Here is an 18,237-nt window from a genome sequence, read left to right on the forward strand (position 1 = left end):
TTTTAATCTTAAAACAAGACTTGTATGAAAAAGTCCGGAGAGTGAGAGGAGGAGGGGGTGGGTTTGTTTACGCCTGCATGCTGCAGCGCACACACAGATCAGCTGTGAGCTCCAAGCGTCTGCTGCAGTCATGCAGCTCCACACAAACCTCCCCGTCCTCCTCTGATCCACCCGAGAGCAGGGACGGGTCAGGGACAGGATTTGGCGCAAGTGCAGGATTTTACTCATATTCGCTGTGTTTTGTGTTGTTCAAAAGGATTAGCTATGTGTTAGCACTATGATGCTAAGTTGCTATGTGCTACTTTCTGCATAAGGAAGAGGCGTTCCTCCAGGGAGGAGGGGGTGTGGGTCACACATGCGCAGCATTTCAAAAAGGACTAACTGTCACTGGATTTCTCTCTCCATGGAAAATCCTCTATACAACCTTTAAGTCTTACGAATAACGAATACACTTGAGATGATTTTTGAAATAGTGAAGCTGGGATTTAAAGTTATTGTCGCTGTTTTTAGGTCTTCTGAATTCTGTGTAGCGTGGATTGGTGTTTTCCTCAGTTTTGCGTTGATGGCTGATTTTCACGTCTTTACATGTGGCGACCATCAGTAAGCCCAGGCCATCCATAAAGAACTCTGAAAACACAGGGAAGGATTGGTAATCTTCATATCAAAACACGATTGTGTCATGGATGAAAGAACCTGGATGGGTTTAGATTTGTAATTAAACGGATCTACCTGAGTGAGCTACCCGCTGCAGCTGAGGGTCAAAGCCCACCCTCCGTACTGCATCTGTCCGAGCCAGGAAGAAATTTACCACTCCATCAGCCAAAGAGCATTTTGGGAAACCAGGAAGTGGGTGGAACTTTCCACCAGACTTCCTGATCAGGCAGCCACCTTCCACTTCGTCTCCTTCCTCATAGAGAATAGAAAAGTAGAATTGACTCCCTTCGACTGAGCCTCCCACCTGATGAGAGAAGAGACACCACAAAGTCATTCAGCTTGGTCGGTGAAATGTGTTTCATGATCTCCAGGTCGACAAGAGAAAAGATGGAGAATGCATTTTAATCCATCTGAATTTGTGTGAGTGTCTTGTTAATCTTGTGGACTTCTGGACAGCAACTGGTTTCAGTATTCATGTTATCACATCTAGAAAGAAGCTCCACAAATCTCTATGTAGAAACGTGATAATTAAGCTTTTGCTGCTATAAAGAAATGACAAATAATTTCATAAACCTTCTTGAATGTGGTGTTGAATATTTACAGTAAAGTGACTACAGGGATTACAACTGGTTTGTGGTGACCAAACATTCAAAGCAACGCCTGGTTCCTTTGATATCGGTGACTCGTATGTCAAGTTTCATAATGCAGCATGGTGTACTCTGCACATTTCAGTCTTGTTTGACTACGATTAAGAGAGCACAATTAAGTGGAGATTGCAGTGCGTTGGGGCTACATGTTACTTTGTAACTACCAAAGCTTGTTACACTGAACTTTTGTTGATAATATCTTTTATCGAGCATTTTTCTCAAACATACATGCTTCAGTTTAATTTTTAAAACTGTTCCTGTATTGTCCTCTGTAGCTGTGTGAATAAAGCAATGATATCATCTATATATACAAATCTCCAACACAGTGAATACCTTTTTCTGGGCTCTGTCCAGAAAGGAGCATCAGAAATTGGATTTCAGGCAATAGGTATTTAAAAGGGAGATCTGTTTTAGATTCAAATGTTATTTTATTGTGCTACAAATCCAATTCAGTGCATACCCATCAAGTGATACGCAGATCTATTTAATCCCTACTGACCAGAGGTGGTGCTGAAAGCACTGGAATGTTCCCTTCACGCACACGCAGTTTGAGTATGTATACCAACAACGTCACTTGTGACCCCTGGGTGACCCAGGAGCAAGGATAATTTCCGGTATCCAACCCCAGGTTCGGCTCCTTTTCTCTTCTCGCGTTCAGTTTGCATACAGCTCTAACATTACGGGATGAGCCTGTACGGCATCAGGATGCTCCATCTGCTGGGAGCCTTGCAACCGTGTCGGTGGGAGCTGCACATTGGCCCTCCAAAAGGCTGCGGCGTGATGCAGGGTCCCATTCACCTAAGTCTATGCCGCTGATGCAGCGTCTCCTGGGGTGAGAGATTCATTCATAACCTCCGGGCAGACGGCAATGTTGCTGAATCTACGTACTATTATTCATATTGAGTGACGGGGGTTAGCAGTTACTATTGCAACAACACATCATCAGTCGGGTAAAACTAACGTGTCTCATGACGGTTTAATCCCAGCTCATGTTCCCTATTCCCCATTCCAACGCTCTGTGAATTCTGCTTCACAATGATAGAAAGAGCCAACATTGAAGGATCAAAATGCAACGTCGCTATGAACGCTTGGCTTCCACAAACCAGTTATCCCTGTGGTAACTTCTCTCACACCTCCTGATTAAAACCCAAAAAGTCAGAAGCACCATGAGGCATCGCTTTCACTGTCTGTACTCAAACTGAAAATCACGATCAAGCGAGCTTTTGCCCTTCTGCTCTATGGGAGGTTTCTGTGAAACCCCCCCGGGGCTTTGTTTCCATGACGACCGCTGCCGTTAGCGGCGTGGTTGGTGTTAGCTTTGGAGTGCAGGGATGCCGCTCACGTCCCTCGCCAGGCTTCAGAAGGAAGCAGTGATTGGACTGGTGTGATACTGTATTTCCGACTGTTGTGGTTGTGTGTGTAGGTTTGGAGTTCTGTCGTGGCCGTTGGCTGCATGGCTGGTAGTAGCTTGAGGCCACTAGGGCCGAGAGATGAGGAGCCCCCCGTTGCTAGCTGTCTGGATGGGAGCTGCGTGGGCGCCCCCTCTCCTGAGTACTGCCCTGGTGGGATATTACAGCTGTGGCTCAGCCTCCGCCTCCGCTGGGTGGCTGTCCCCTCTCCCGAGCACGGCCCCAGCTGGCACTCACGGACTCGGTACTGTCGCGCCCGCTGTGTGAGTGGCATACGCCCCTCCCCCAGCTTATCTCACTGCCATTGTTTTGACCTATTGCGTTCACCCGCACTGCGATGAAGGCAGGCGGAGGACCTTGTCGGGGTGGGCGTGGCCCCTGGATCTGGTGTGGCCGTTCGGCGTTGGGGAGGAAGGCACGGGGGGTGCAGCTGAGACTTGGGTCTTAGCAACGGGGGGGCACCACGCTCCCCATCCCCCCACAGCCCCCCTTAACTCAACTTATCACACCCTACAACCAACAGGGATTCAACAATCCAGACATGAGCAATTCATACACGCATCTAACACACAAGGGGGGTTGGGGGTTGGGAGGAGAACTCCTAAACAAAGACTAAACAAAGACTTGTCACGGTGATTCTCTGGTCCCTCCACTCCCGGGGTCTGTGTCCTGAAAACAGCGCTTGCAACTTTCAGAGGAGCCAAACCGACTACATCTCGCAAGAACAAACCTGCTTTACGGCACTCTTACAGGAGTACAAGTATAAAAGCGCGTAAAACAAACATGAAACCCTCGCTAGCGTTAGCAACGCCACCCTTAGGCGCTCACGGATGGCAGAACCAAAAGGACAGAAAAAAACCTTTGTCTGACGAGCGGAAAAAAAGGAAACGGGAGTGAGACGCCCTCTGCACGCAGGGACGGGGGTGGGGGAGGGGGGTGATGCGGAGAACATTTACGACAGTGAGCTTTCACAGGAGACCCTGTAGGGGGAGCGCTAAAGCAAATCTTGCATAGTTCTCCTTTAAAAGAAGGTCATGAGGGAATAGCATAACATAGCTAAGTCTGCACTTAAAATATATTTTATCAAATTTTTTGATAACTAATAAAAAATACTGAGATCGATCAATATGATTTTTTTTTCTTTTATCAACATGCTTTTTTTTTACATTGTCCAGCCCTAATGGGAAGCAGTCCTCTCACTCAATGTTTAGTCACACAGATAACGGTGTTGGTATATCTAACGAAAAGGTAAAGGTCTGAATCACTGAAGACCAGTAATAAAGCAGAAAATCAGATAACGCTCGTCCTCCCTTGAGCTCATTCCAAAATTTTCTAATCAGGGGAGGAAATTGGCCTGCAGTTTCGTCTGTTTAGTTATTTCCCGCAGATTCTTACCACGTCCAGTTCTGGGACAGCCTCCATCACCTTTACAAATTCCTCAATCTTTGTGTTCTGTGTAAATAAAAAGTCATCATCCACCCACAAGAAGTATTTGGTGACCACCTGGGAAACAGCCAGATTCCTACCGGCGAACCAGCCCTGAGGGTCAAAACACAGTCTTTAACATCTTACTCTGAATGTATTTGTGAATCAAGTTGAATGAAACTAAGCAGAAAATGAAAAGAAGATGAATGTGTGTCACAGTTTGAGTGTGTTTGCAGACCTGAGCTGGAGGCATGATGTACTGCTGGATATTTTCTCCAGAGATGTGTTCTGGTTCAAAGCTGTCGTCTGCGATTATGACTGTTATGTTAGGGTAGAACTGTCGAATGCTGGCCAACAGCACCTTTAACTGTGGGTATCTCAGGAAAGTCTTTGTGAGGATGGTGACTTGAGATCGAATGTCTGATAGATGAAAGAAGACAACAGATAAATTAACATGTGACACTGATGACCTCTGAAAATGTTCATGTTTTTTATGTACGTCATGTTGCATCTATTTTGTTCAAAGCTGGGACCAATTGGGAACCTAACTCAATAAGCAATTAAATAATTTCATGCAATTCAGTCATTTTGATTACAGGACAAAACAGAAGGCTTTTCAGTTTGTATGTGCATCAAAAGCTTTAGTTCATGAGTTTTGTCTTCATATACTGCAGGGGCTCCTGTTAACATCAAATACTCCATGGAGGATTGTTGTTCTTAATTAGTCTAGTCAGAATAAACATCTCAAGAGACAGACAGGGACTGTTCTGTAACACACAACACAAACAATACGAGTTGTATAGAAACTCATGAGAAGTGTTTTCCTACCTGTTCCCATGTCGTACAGAACTGGGACTTGGGGCTGTTTGATGGCAATGGGAAACACAGCTTCATGATTTTCAAACTTGAAGAATGCTGAATGCAGAAGAATACAGAATGGGCTTAGTAAGGCCCATGCATGCATGCATGCATCCATTCATCCATCAATCCATCCCATTTTAATTACACTTCCGGCACCATTGATTGCAAATGACATCATTTTGCATTTAAACTCTCATTTCCAGCTTTTATTTCTTGTCTTCATTTGTTCTTGGACACATACCCAGGTCTCCACTTTTTATGTGGTAGATACTGCTGGTGTATGAGACTTTAGCCAGAAGTTCATTCAGGAACACCAGGCTGCTGGACTCAATGGACAATTCTCTCGTACCAGCACCTGTCAGGCATGAGTACAAAATGCACATTAATCATCCACCAACAAAGATTTCATCTGAGTGGAACCACAGCTGGCATGAGACGGACATTAAACATTCAAGTAGTGTTGCTCACTCACTATGGATTCAACATTGAAATATCAACATTTCTTTAGCTGTAGATCTAATCATCATTATTTTCACAATTATGACTTCTAAAAATTTTGCTGAAATACATCAGTTGAAAAATAACATTATTTCATAGGCAGTCATTCTATAACACCCGTCGACTCTTTAATATTCTTTATACTGCTAAGGAGGATAAACCAGAATGTATTATTTCCATCGATGCAGAGAAAGCATTTGATTGTATTGAATGGTCGTACTTGTTCACTGTACTTAACAAATTTGGTTTTGGGCCCTTCTTTACCTCGTCGGTCAAATTGCTGTACTCCCACCCTACTGCTACGATCCGCACCAACTGTGAACGCTCAGAGCCTTTCAATTTACATCGCGGTACACGACAAGGGTGGCCCCTCAGTCCAATACTCTTTGACCTAGCGATAGAACCTCTGGCTATAGCCCTTCGCACTTGCACAGGTGTATCCGGGATCTGGAGAGGAGGCGTGGAGCACAAGGTCTCCCTTTATGTGGATGATCTTTTGCTCTATAGCTCTAATCCATTGCAATCACGTAATAATGCTTTAATACTATTAGATCACTTTGGTACTATCTCAGGTTATAAACTAAATATCAGCAAAAGTGAATTGTTCCCAATAAATGATTTGGCAAGGGCCTTAGATTTTTCTAGCTTAAACTTTAAGGTTGAGCAAAATAAGTTCATATATCTAGGTGTAACGGTTACCAAAAAGCACAAGGATCTGTTCAAGGAGAACTTGTCTGTCCTGTTAAATCAGACCAAGCAATTGACATCTCAATGGTCACCTCTATCAATGTCTCAAGTGGGTCGGGTGAACTCTGTTAAAATGGTCATTCTTCCTAAATTTTTATATCTTTTCCAGACTTTGCCAGTTTATATTCCCAATTAATTTTTTCAGCAACTCGACTCAATCATATCCTCCTATTTATGGCAAGGCAAACGACCAAGGTTAGGTAAAACATATCTTCAAACAGCCAAAATTTCCGATTTTATTATTGGGCAGCCACTTTGAGATGTCTTGTGTATTGGTCCTCCTTCTACGAACAGTTTCAACTGACTGGATTGACTTAGAGTTCTCCTCGGGTAACTCGCCTTTGGCCTATGCATGTTCTGCCTTACCTATACCTCCAATTAAAGAACTCAATAATCCTGTTGTAAAACATTTGTTAAAAACCTGAGGTCAATTCAGGAAATATTTCGGCCTTGTTAGTTTCTCTGACTGGAGTCATATTGTTAGCTCACTCTTTAAACCTTCTACAATAGACATGGGCTTTCAGAGATGGCATCAAGAGGGGATCATTCGTTTTGTACATTTGGTCGAATCCCGTACCATTAAATCATTTACAGAGTTTACAGAGAAATTCAATCTTTTAAAGTCTGATTTCTTTCGCTACCTTCAGATCAGAAACTTTCTTGTGCCACTGCTGTCTGATTTCTCAAACTCACTCGATACAATTTTATCACTGAAGCCGTCCAAGGGTCTAATCTCTAAACTGTACAATATTATTTCAGAACTTAAAACTCCCCCAGAGGACAAATTTAAAAAGGCCTGGGAGGAGGATTTGGGTGCCGTCATAACTGAGGATGTCTTGGTTGATCCACTCAAATCAGTCTACTCATCTTGTGCACGCCACCAATTAATTCAATTTAAAATTGTGCACAGGGCACACATCTCTAAGGCCAGGTTATCATCTATGTTTCCTGAGGTTGACCCCTTATGCACCAGATGCAGGCAGACAGGGGCCTCCCTGAGTCACATGTTCTGGTCTTGTCCACTTTCGGACAACTTTTGGAGGACAATTTTTATCACTTTATCTCAGCTGTTAGGTTTAAGGCTTGAGCCAGACCCAATCTTAGCTCTCTTTGGAGTCCCTGGGAAACAATATCGTCTTAGCTCCTCTAGAAAACAGTGTTTGGCCTTTGCCTTACTATTAACATGCTGTGCAATTTTACTTAAATGGAAGGACGCTTCTCCTCCTTCGCACAGTCAGTGGCTGTGGGATGTCATGTCCTGCTTGAAATTAGAAAAGATAAGATGCTCATCAAAACAAACTCCTGGTGCCTTTCAAGACACGTGGGGCTCTCTGTTGAAGGCATTTCCAGTTCTTTAATCACTTAGACCCAGTTTCATGAGATTGTACCAATTCCTGAAATTAACATTCCATTTTGGCAGTGACAGTGGGTGGATGGTAGGTGGGACAAGGTGGATTCTGTTCTGTTTTTCTTTTGTGTTTGTGGGGGGGGGGGGGGACTAACCTTGCATAGCAGATGGGCCTGCCTGATTCAGTTCCTAAATCCTGCAGATCCCATCTTGTAGCGCTCCATAGACCAATGGTTTCACTCAGTTAAAATTTCACCTGCCCAATCAGGGGAAAGAGGCGGGAGCTGCGGGAGGAGCGGACGTGACGAAAGACGTGACTACAGCGGGAAGCTCGAAAAAGTTCGAAAACAATGGCGGCATGCGGAGCGATCTCCGTGGACACGGGAATGTCTGCAGTTTTATAAGAAAGCGACTCAGTTTCTTCTTTGAAAGAGGAGCACAGAACATCACATCAAGCCTTTTTGTCAGGAAACGATGTCTACTGCTTCTCAACAGCAGCGCACATAAGCTATGTCACACCGTGGCTTGATGTGGGTTGGTCTGTGGTGAGTAAATCGCGTGTCAATCAGAACGGTCGTCCAATCGTCTTCTTCTTTGGTTCGAACGGTCGTCCAATCACCAGCTACTGATTGTTTTGAAGGTCCCGCCTCTGAAATCAAATCGGAAGAACGGCTACCCAGATGGACTTGTGAAATATTTCCGTGGCAGACATATGAAACTGTCCATCTGGCTTGTCAGGTTAGGGGGGAAGGGGAAAAGGGGGGAAGGGAAAAAGAAAGTGTACAGCCATTCCCGTGCAATATACTCTGTATAGAACGACAAAGTTCTGTAAACTAAGCATGTTTTTTTTTTCATGTCAAGGAAATAATAAAAATATTTGAATAAAAAAATAACATTATTTCAACATCCAAGCATTGCTGATCCCTTCTTCGGTCGATCGCGTAATCACATAACTGTCTCTCACCACCCTGAGGTGTCCAGACTGTCCTGGAGCTCAGTGTTAGCTCTGCTCGCCTGAGAACCAGAGAGAGGACTGGGTTTAACACCTGATGGTCAGGTGAGAAGGTTTTGCAGTGGTTTTTGTTTGTGCATGGCTTCTTCTTGCTTGATAATTAACGAACTGAAGTGTGTGTCTCTGACTCACATACCTTTTACAACGTTATAGAAGCTCATTAACCACACAACATGCTGAGGGGAGAAACTATGCCAGGCCTCTTTTTATTTCAATATGTGTCTTTTCTCAGGAGCTCACTGCAATAGAGACATGGATTATTTCACAGGAGATGGAGACTCCGGGGCCTGGCTCTGCGTCAGCGGCAATAAGATGTCAATCCGCGACTCACACCAGGTCTACTCATTATGCCTCAGGCTGCAACATGCCCGGGAAGCTATCGAGGCCCCGGGCTTCTGGGAGCATTGCGCATTCCGTTAAGAGTCTCAGACGACGCCTAGCACACCAAGCTAGCTCGTCTGGTCAGGACCCCTTCATTCTTCCGAGTGACACGGCTGTTACCAGTGGGGAGAAGGAAGGTGATGACACGGTTTTCAGCCCACACACTAGTGGCAGCTGGGACTCCCAGCTGGACCTGGCCGCTCTGACTCTGCTCGCAGAAGACGTGCTGGAGTTGGACTATGAGGATGACTATGAGACTATCTTGGAGTGAGGACGATGTCCTCATTTCCTCCGCTCAGCTTGCCGCACTAGGTGCTGAGGCTGTCCTCGGGGATGAGGAGGGAAGCGCGGACTGAGATGTGGGGATTGGGCCCACTGACACGTGCAATAAATAAGTCTGAACTCACTGGCTGTGGAGTCACCTGTGTCCTACGGTGACCTACGGTGGCACTTGTGTGCTACATTGATCCAGCAGCGTGGGATGAGATTACCGTGATAAGGGGCATCTTGCCCCTGCTGTTCCCCCCAGACAGGAGGTGAGGACCAGCTGGCCCAGAAAGGCCACCGCAGCGACCGCAGCGACAGCAGCGACAGCAGCTCAGCCATCACAGAACGCGCAGACTGCCGGTGAGCAGGTCAGAAAGAAGAACACAACCAACCTGATGATCTCCTTCTTCAGACTGGTACTGGCGCTGCAAGTTCTGCAACCTCACCCGTCTTTCTTTCTCAGCATGCTTGGTTTGATTTCCAGAGCCCTGGAGCACGCTACTGCGTGTTCTTGTTCAATAAAAAGTTTTTCACTGTCGCATCCAGACCGCATAAACAGTTCGGTGCCGGTCCCAGATCCGGAGTGGCACCGGGCCTGTCAATGCACTAACATCCGGCGCAGTGGCGCATGTTGGTCGCAGCCGCATCTTGTCACTAAGGGGTGCCATAACACCGTTATTGGAGTCTCCAGTGACAGGCGGTGTGACAGAGGCTGTCACTAAGGGTCACACCCTGATGAGTGAGCAGTGAGCTGTGCTCCCTAGCTCAGCCTAGGTTCAGAGAATGATATCACGGGGTTACAGGCTTCAGTGTGCAGCCGTCCCCCCTCGTTTGTCTGGTATAGTGCATTCTCAGGCATGTGGAGAGTCAGGTCATGTTCTCCAGGAGGAAATTCACTCGCTATTGGAAAAGAGAGCAATATGTGTGGTGCCTCCCGGACAATGTTAGAGCGAGGAACCCAATCCTGGATTTCTGGGCTCTGAACAAATACCTGAGAAAATCAGTTCCGGTTGCTCACACACCCATCCCTGCTGCGTATGGTGGGTCGGGACGACTGGTGCGTCGGTACACTCACATAAACTACCTCGAGCTCTTGGTGGTGTTTCTCACACTGAGACGCTTTCTCCCATTTCTCAAAGGACATCATGTCCTGGTGAGAATGGACAATACGACGATGGTGGCATGTATCAATCATCGAGGGGGTCTGCATGCCTGGCAGTTACTGGCACACAGATTGATTCTGTGGAGCAGCAGGTACCTCTAGTCTCTAAGAGCCACCCATGTCCCGAGGGCTTTGAAATAGGGGGACAGACCTGTGGTCCAGGAGTGCGCCGCTCTACGGGGCATGGATATTACATTCAGCCATTGTAGAGCAGGTGTGGGCCAGAGTCCTGCACTGGGTCGGGTACAAAACAGCTGATTTGAATACTCCGAAGATTTTGGACCCACGCGCTATCCCTATCATTTATAAAGTGAGATAAGCTCATAAATACCTTTTTTGTGTCTGTCCATCCAGTGGCTGGATCCCAGCTGTTAGCATCGTTGTTAGCTTAGCTCAGCTGCGGGAGGAGAAGAGGAGACAGAGCCGGACTGACGAAAGTGGACAAAATACTCCTTCCAGTGGCTGCATGGTTGCCACGCATACGGGATGCAGCAGCGCGTCTAGACCCCTGGCTTCCCTGTCGTGCGCGTCTCGGAAACGGAGCGCTGCTGAGGTAATTCCTGCACCCTATACATTCTCCAGGCTGCATTATCCGTCGGCTTTGGCTCAGGTGAGCGTAGCGAAGTGTCTCAGCAGTGGAGCTTCGCCGACTCGGGTCTCCGCCGTCGGGCACCCAGCTGTCGGCGTTGTTCAGCACGCTCCCAGCAGCCTTTCCCCTCCAGCCTCGCCACGACGCACGGCAAGGCGTCGGGGTGTAAGAGCCGTTCCGCTCCGGGTTATCGCCACGAGGCATCCCGTTATTCAGCATTCCGGCCTCGGCTTCAGGACCACGGCCAGCGACCCAGAAGACTCCGGGCTTACGTGGCCTCTGCTGGAGCGTCTCGGCCGCAATTTCAGGACCACGGCCAGCGACCCGGGAAACGCCGCACTCTTGCGGCCTCTGCCCGGGTTGTCTCCAACAAAGAGCCGGCCCGGGGCCCCGCACCGGCTGCCCACGCTCGAGCACGGGACGCCGCCCCCACGGCCGGGAGGTCGGGTGGGCTGTCCCCCCAGGCCATCGTGCAACCACTCACACATGGCATTTTCACACATGGCATGTTATGTTGGGTCCTCTTTCTCCCTGGTTGTCCAGGACACTGAGAAAAGGTTATGCCCTGCAGTTCGCCTGCCGCCTGCCTCTCTTCAGTGGCATCCTTCGTACGCGGCTCGCATGCCCTGCGGGGGCAGCCGCTCTCGAAGTGGAAATAGCCTCACTCCTCCGCCAGGGTCGGCCACGGAGCTGAGCGCAGAGGAGGCGCACTCGGGCTTCTATTCCCCCTACTTCTTGGTCCCCAAGAAGTCCGGGGGAGTGAGACCCATTTTGGACCTGCGGGTCCTCAATACTCACATAGCCACCAGGAGATTCCGCATGCTGACGGTCTCCGTCCTCCTGGAGTGCATCTGGCCCGGGGACTGGATGACGTTGGTCGAGCTGAGGGACGCCTACTTCCACGTCCCCATTCTGAGGAGGCATAGGTAGTTCCTCAGGTTCGCCGTGGGAGGCAGGTGTTTTCAATACACCCGGCTCCCTTTCGGCTATTCTCTTGCTCCTCGCACATTCACCAAGTGTGTCGAAGCAGCGTTGGAGCCCCTCCGTCGTCGCGGTTTGAGGATCCTCACCTACATCGACGATTGGCTCATACTGGCATCTTCCCAGCAGGAGGCTGTGCTGCACACGACTCAGGTCCTGCACCACATCGAGCTTCTGGGGTTCACGGTGAACCGACACAAGAGCGCGCTCACCCCGGCTCAACGGATGGCTTACCTGGGGTTGGAGCTGGACTCGCTCTCCATGACGGCCCACCTCTCCGAGGAGAGACGAATCTCCCTGCTCTTGGCCCTGAGGTCTGTTATGACCACACCCCTGGTCAGGGTCCGATTCAGGGCTTGATGGCTGCTGCCCACCTGGTGGTTCGGTTGGGCCTCCTGCACATGCGCAGGCTGCAACGGTGGTTCGCACGCCGCCGCTACGTGGGGGCGCGGGACAGTCGCAGAAGGCTCCTGATCCTGCTCCACGCACGCCAGGATCTCATCTATTGAATGGATCCGGCTCTCCTGATGCGAGGAGTCCCCCTGGGCTGCATGTCGCATCGCGTCAAGGTGTTCAAGGATGCGTCTCTCGCAGGATAGGGAGGCACCCTATACCACCATGCGGTGAGCGGTGCTTGAGATTCCACTCCCATTCACATCAATGTGCTGGAAATGAATGCGGTGCAAAAGGTTCTGTTCCATTTCCAAGCCAGGCTGAAGGACAGCCATGTGCTTGTCAGGTCAGACAACACCACAGTGGTCACGTACCTGAACAGGCAGGGGGGGACTCGGTCTCCCCTTCTTCACCGCAAAGAGGCGGAGATCCTCCTGTGGGCGGACCGGCACCTTGAGTCTGTCAGAGCACGACATGTGCCCGGGGTTCTCAATGTCGGTGCAGACAGGATGTCCCGGGGAGGCCCACTCTATGACAAGTGGGGCCTGTCCCCGTGGGTCGCAGCCCAGCTTTGGCGCCGGTTCGGATGCCCAGTGGCAGACCTTTTCGCCAGTGCAAAGAACGCACAGTGCCCACTCTGGTTCTCGCTCAGGTCGTCAGATGGACCCCCTCTGGGGATAGACGCCTTCGCACACAGGACCTGGCCTCCGGGCCTCCTGTATGCGTTCCCTCCGGCCCACCTCTTGAACCCGCTGCTGCGCAGGGTGAGGGTGCACAGTCTCCACGTGATCGTGGTGGCTCCGGATACCCCGAGTGCACGGTAGTTTCCGGACCTGGTTCAGTTGGTGGTTGGGGACCCGTGGCCGATTCCCGATGGGCCCGACGTGCTGCTGCAAGCAGGGGGCGCCCTTCGTTCCCGCCCCTTCCTGGGCAGGAGACTCCTGGTTTGGAGGCTGAGCAGGTGACGCTAGTGGAGATGCTCGGAGGTGCTCGGAGAGTGGCTTGGATCCGGTCCCCTGCGCCATCGGTGGAGTTTTGGAGTTCCTCCAGACCCTGCTGGATGGCGCCTGGGCTGCGTCCACTCTTGCGGTGTTTGCATCGGCTATCGTGGCGGGTCATGGCGGCTTCGGTCACTTTTCGGCGCGCAGCCAAACCACTTGTGAAGCGGTTTCTGCGCGGGGCGTGTCGGCTTCGGCAACGCCCCAGGCATGTGGTCTCCCCGTGGGACCTCCACATTGTGTTGGAGGATCTTAAGGGACCCCCCTTCGAGCCTTTGGCGCAGGCGGAGGACCGCTTTCTCTCCTTTAAGGCCGCCATCTTGTTAGCGCTGGCATCCGCCAAGAGAGTTGGGGATCTCTGCGCTTTGTCAGTCCACCCATCCTGCATGGCGTTCAGCGCAGATGGGGGACTCCTGCATCTCTGGCCTAACCCGGCCTTTCATCCCAAGGTGATCACTTCGGACTTCCGGTCGCGAGTGATCAGGGTCAGGACGCTCACCTCCATGCCTGGCTCGTCTGGGGACGACCCGCGGCTGGGGTTGTTGTGCCCGGTCAGGGCTCTGCGTCTTTATGTCCGGCGTACAGCTGGCTTTCGCACCACGGACCGCTGTTTGTGAGGTATGGAGCCCGGGGGCATGGATCCCCGCTGACCTCTCAGCGTCTTGCCCACTGGGTGGGGGGCGCTATTGCAGCTTACTACGAGGCACAGAATCTCTCGCTGCCGGCAGTGATTCGTGCTCATTCCACACGGCGTGTGGCTGCCTCTGCGGCCCTGTGCAGGGGTGTCACAGTGGGTGACATCTGCCAGGCTGCCTCTTGGGCCTCCGCGTCCACCTTTGTGCGTTCATATCTGTTGGATATGTGCACAGACTCTGTGGCCATGTCGGTTTTTGGCACGAACAGGGGTTCGGTCGCTTAACCGTAAAGAAGAAACTTCAGTTAGCAGCGCTCTGGTTTCAGCAGGTGATGCAACTGCGGCCGGAAGAGACTGTGCACTGTCAATTGTTCCAGTCAGAGTCAAAGTTGCAAAAGGAAGCAAGTACATTCAAACCTATGCATTCCTGGATCCTGGAAGTACAGCAACATTCTGCACAGAGAAACTTCTGAATCGACTGAATATAAGAGGACGCAAAACAGAAATTCTTTTGCGGACCATGGGGCAAGAGAAGCCTGCAAAGACCTACGAGGTGCGAGGACTGGAAGTAGGAGACATAGAGGGACATGTTTACCTTGAATTACCCAAAGTTTACACTCAAGACAAAATTCCTTTATCAAAAGAATACATTATTACAGAAGCTGATCTGACAAACTGGCCCTACCTCAACAACATCAAGGAACATTAAAGCAGCTGTTGATCTTCTGATTGGGACTGATGTTCCTCAGGCAATGGAGCCTTGGAATATTATTAACAGTCAAGGAAATTGACCATATGCGATGCAGACCTTACTAGGATAGGTGGTGACTGGACCACTCAATGGATGCAGTGTGGCAGAAGAGTCTGGATAGGTCACAGTGTCAACTAACCGAATCTCCGTTGGAACTCCTTTTGGAGCTCACTATGGTGGAGTCTAATTAGATTAGTCAAAAAGATGCTTATATCAGTCCTAACACAACAAACACTGACTGACGAGACTCTGTCAACTGCACTGTGAGAGGTTGAAGCTACCCTAAAGGACCAAACTCTAACCAGAGTATCAAATGATCCCAATGACCTAGAACCTCGAACCCCAAACCATCTGCTCCAGCTGAAGACTAAAGCAATAATGCCATTAGGACTCTTTGAAAAAGAAGATATTTATTCACGAAAGAGACAGAGACAGGTACAATACCTAGGGATCTGTTTTGGAAAAGATGGGCAAAGGAATACCGTCCAGTCATGCAGGAGAGAAACAAGTGGATCAGCGTAAAGAGAAATTTGGCTTCTGGAGATGTTGTTATCGTCATTGACAACACAGCGCCAAGGAACTCATGGATTATGGGACGTGTTGTAAAGACTTTTCCAGACAGGAATGGCCTCGTGAGAAGTGTTTTGGTTCAAACCAAAACATCCACCATTCGTTGACCGACAGACAAGCTCTGTCTTCTTATGGAAGCAGATGAATGAACTAAGAGACTGAGAATTTCCGGCTTCTACCAAAAAGACTAAGACTCTGAATGATCATGGACTGTAATAAGAAAAGATTACTGAGCAACTGTGGATTCAATGGACAATAAGAAAAAGATGATTTGATTGTTTGCTTTATTTTGGCTCCTTTGTATTTTTGTTTGTGTAATTGTTTTGCTAAAGAGTCACAATTAGGGGCCGGAATGTTGGAGCCAATTAAGAAAGTAAATTTAATTTGTGTATTTGATATATATTTAAGTTATGGTCAGAGAAATTAAGGATTGTGTTTGTTTTGTAGATAATTATTAGTCTGTATCTCTCCTCCTCCCAGTCAGGCCCTCCTGAGGTGTGGAAGTGTGGAACTTTTACCCCTCATGCACACTGGATGCCGTCCGGCTCCGGAACGGCTCCGGCACGGTACACCGCAGCACTGTGATTCACACCGCCTGCAGTGTCTCCGCAGTCAAGCCGGAGGACATTGCCAGATCTGTCGTTATCCCCCGTAGACAATTTGAAACCCGTTTTACTCAGTAGAAAGCAGCCCAAACCGCCATCTCGGATGAAAATGTACGTTAAAACCGTATTTGTATGATAAAAAACACATCATAAACACATACTCATTTCATCAACCCGTCCGACGTGTTCCAAAAAGACGCTTGATTTGGAACAAACCCATCCAATCTGGCAACACGGAGCTGCTCCGGTCACAGAGCTGTTTTGAGCCATTTTGGTGTCATTTGGCTTCTCAGCAGTGACGAAGTACAAAACGGTTCATTCTTCTAATGCATATAATGACTACATGACGTTGTTTGTTCTGTATTCTACCAGAAGAAGTAAAAAAATAGAATATTAAGGCAAAAACACGACACAGATTTTATTTTGAACTGACTTATTTTGGAATACGTATCGCGTTTCCTTCCGGGCACCCGACTTGCTGCTGTGTGAATTGACGCGGTAGGGCTCCGGCATGCGGAAAAATAGGATCCCTACGGAAAGAGACCGGAGCTCCGCAGAGGCTCCGCAGCCGGACCGGAGCCGGACCGCAGCCGGACCGCGGCCGGTGTGCATCACAGCATTGATTTTAATGACTACGGATTAGCTGCGGTGTCCGGACCGGAGCCGTTCCGGAGCCGGACCGCATCCAGTGTGCATCGGGGGTTACAGTTGTATGGGAGAAGAACACGCAGGGTTGATGATTCATGACTGAAGTCAGGCTTTTATTGGAAGAGCTGCTTCATTCAGGTGCGTTGTTTACTCACTGGCACCTGAACTGTGGCATATGCTGTTCAGTATTCAGACAATATGACCCAAAATCATTACTTTAAAGGAGTCATATTATGCAAAATTCACTTTAAAAAGGTGTCTTTACAGTCATATTGCCTCCCAGAGCCTCTGTATGATCCCCCAGAAGTGAAAAATTCAGTCACCTCCCTCAATTGTGCACTCCACTTTTAAGAAAATATACACTCAAACACGCGGTTCTGAAATCTTCCTCTTTCTGACGTCATGAAGAGGAACACCACTCCCCCCCGAAGAGAATCCAGCCTTTGGCCGGCCCCCGGATAGGTTGCTCATTTCAGCTGTATTTTCTCATCCATCGCCAGTGTTATCATAAAGTCAGCTCATCCACCGTCTTCAGGTGGGTTAGCTGACGAGCTGACAGTTTTCGCTAACTTAGCCACAATTAGCTCGGATGGGAACATTGCGGAGCTCCTCTCCCCAGCAGAGAGGCACTTTGAGTCGACCGCGGCTGTGACAGCGCCCGGGCGTCTGACTTCCACAGGCCGAGTTGGGGCTGATTGGGTAAACGGGCTGATGGGCCGCTCCTCTCCTCGCCGGGAGGCTGCGAAGCTCCGGAGCCCAGTGGAGGCGCACTGCGCGCGGGGCGCAAAGTCAGCACACACCGGCAGCGCCGTCCAGATGAAGAGGGCTGCTCCTCTGAGAGGCTGTCGTGCTCTCGATATCACAGGAACAACACATGATATAAACAGAAAAAAAAAAAAAAAACCACACACCTCATTTCGCTTCTGCAAGGTCGCTCTGCTCGTCCAGCCACATTGATCTGTAATTTATAGTACTTCCAACAAGGATGAGTACATGGTTTATGTTTTGAAATGAGTGCTTCCTTTTGTATGGTTCATTCTATATAAAAACGGTAATTTCCGCGTTTGCTACTGTCTGGGACCCTGTTCAGCTGATTCTCGTGCCTCCCGAGGTGGCGTAATAACAACATATAGGAAAAAGTTTACGTCCGTGAGGTCGTGCATTGTGTTTTATTTTGAAACTTCCGGTGTAACTTCCTGTAGGGTGCTTTCTTAACAACAGTGAATTTACGAGGTGGGTGTGGCCAGATGCGTTCAAGTTCATCACGGAAAATAGGCTGTCAACAACAGGCTGTTCTGAAGAGGGCTCCTCAGAGCCACTTTTTAGACCGCTCAAACTCCGAACATAGGATGAATTTGGGGCAAACAAACTTATATACTATGTCTTTAGGCGTCTGTGACCTATATGACATGACTGAAAAATAGCATAATAGGTCCACTTTAAATACGGGTTACGGGTTGGGCTGAGGGTCGTGTTTCAACGGGTCTGATCGGGTCGCGGTACTAATCGGGCTGATGCGCGGGTTTGCGGTTCGGTTGCGGGTTTGTACGTCCCCGGGTCGGGCCGGGGCAGATATCGAAATTTGGACCTGTGCAGGACTCCGGTGTGGGCCCGCTTTGGTAGAGCCGCTGTGGATCTGTTCGCATCGTGAGAGAAT

General features: G+C 49.1%; 1 protein-coding gene across 1 annotated transcript in view; it reads right to left on the bottom strand.

Moving 5' to 3' along the window:
• Positions 1–433: 433 nt before the first annotated feature.
• LOC115386802 (beta-1,4 N-acetylgalactosaminyltransferase 2-like) overlaps positions 434–18,237 on the bottom strand; it is a 43,852-nt gene continuing 26,048 nt past the window's right edge. Inside the window, exons 8-13 of the mRNA XM_030089266.1 lie at positions 5,238–5,351; positions 4,964–5,050; positions 4,374–4,555; positions 4,106–4,249; positions 730–958; positions 434–627 (exon numbers count right to left, since the gene is read on the bottom strand). Coding sequence (XP_029945126.1) covers positions 434–627; positions 730–958; positions 4,106–4,249; positions 4,374–4,555; positions 4,964–5,050; positions 5,238–5,351 — 950 coding nt within the window. The remainder of the gene's footprint in view (positions 628–729; positions 959–4,105; positions 4,250–4,373; positions 4,556–4,963; positions 5,051–5,237; positions 5,352–18,237) is intronic.

This window comes from Salarias fasciatus, chromosome 4 (genome assembly GCF_902148845.1).
Source record: "Salarias fasciatus chromosome 4, fSalaFa1.1, whole genome shotgun sequence".
Taxonomy (NCBI): domain Eukaryota; kingdom Metazoa; phylum Chordata; class Actinopteri; order Blenniiformes; family Blenniidae; genus Salarias; species Salarias fasciatus.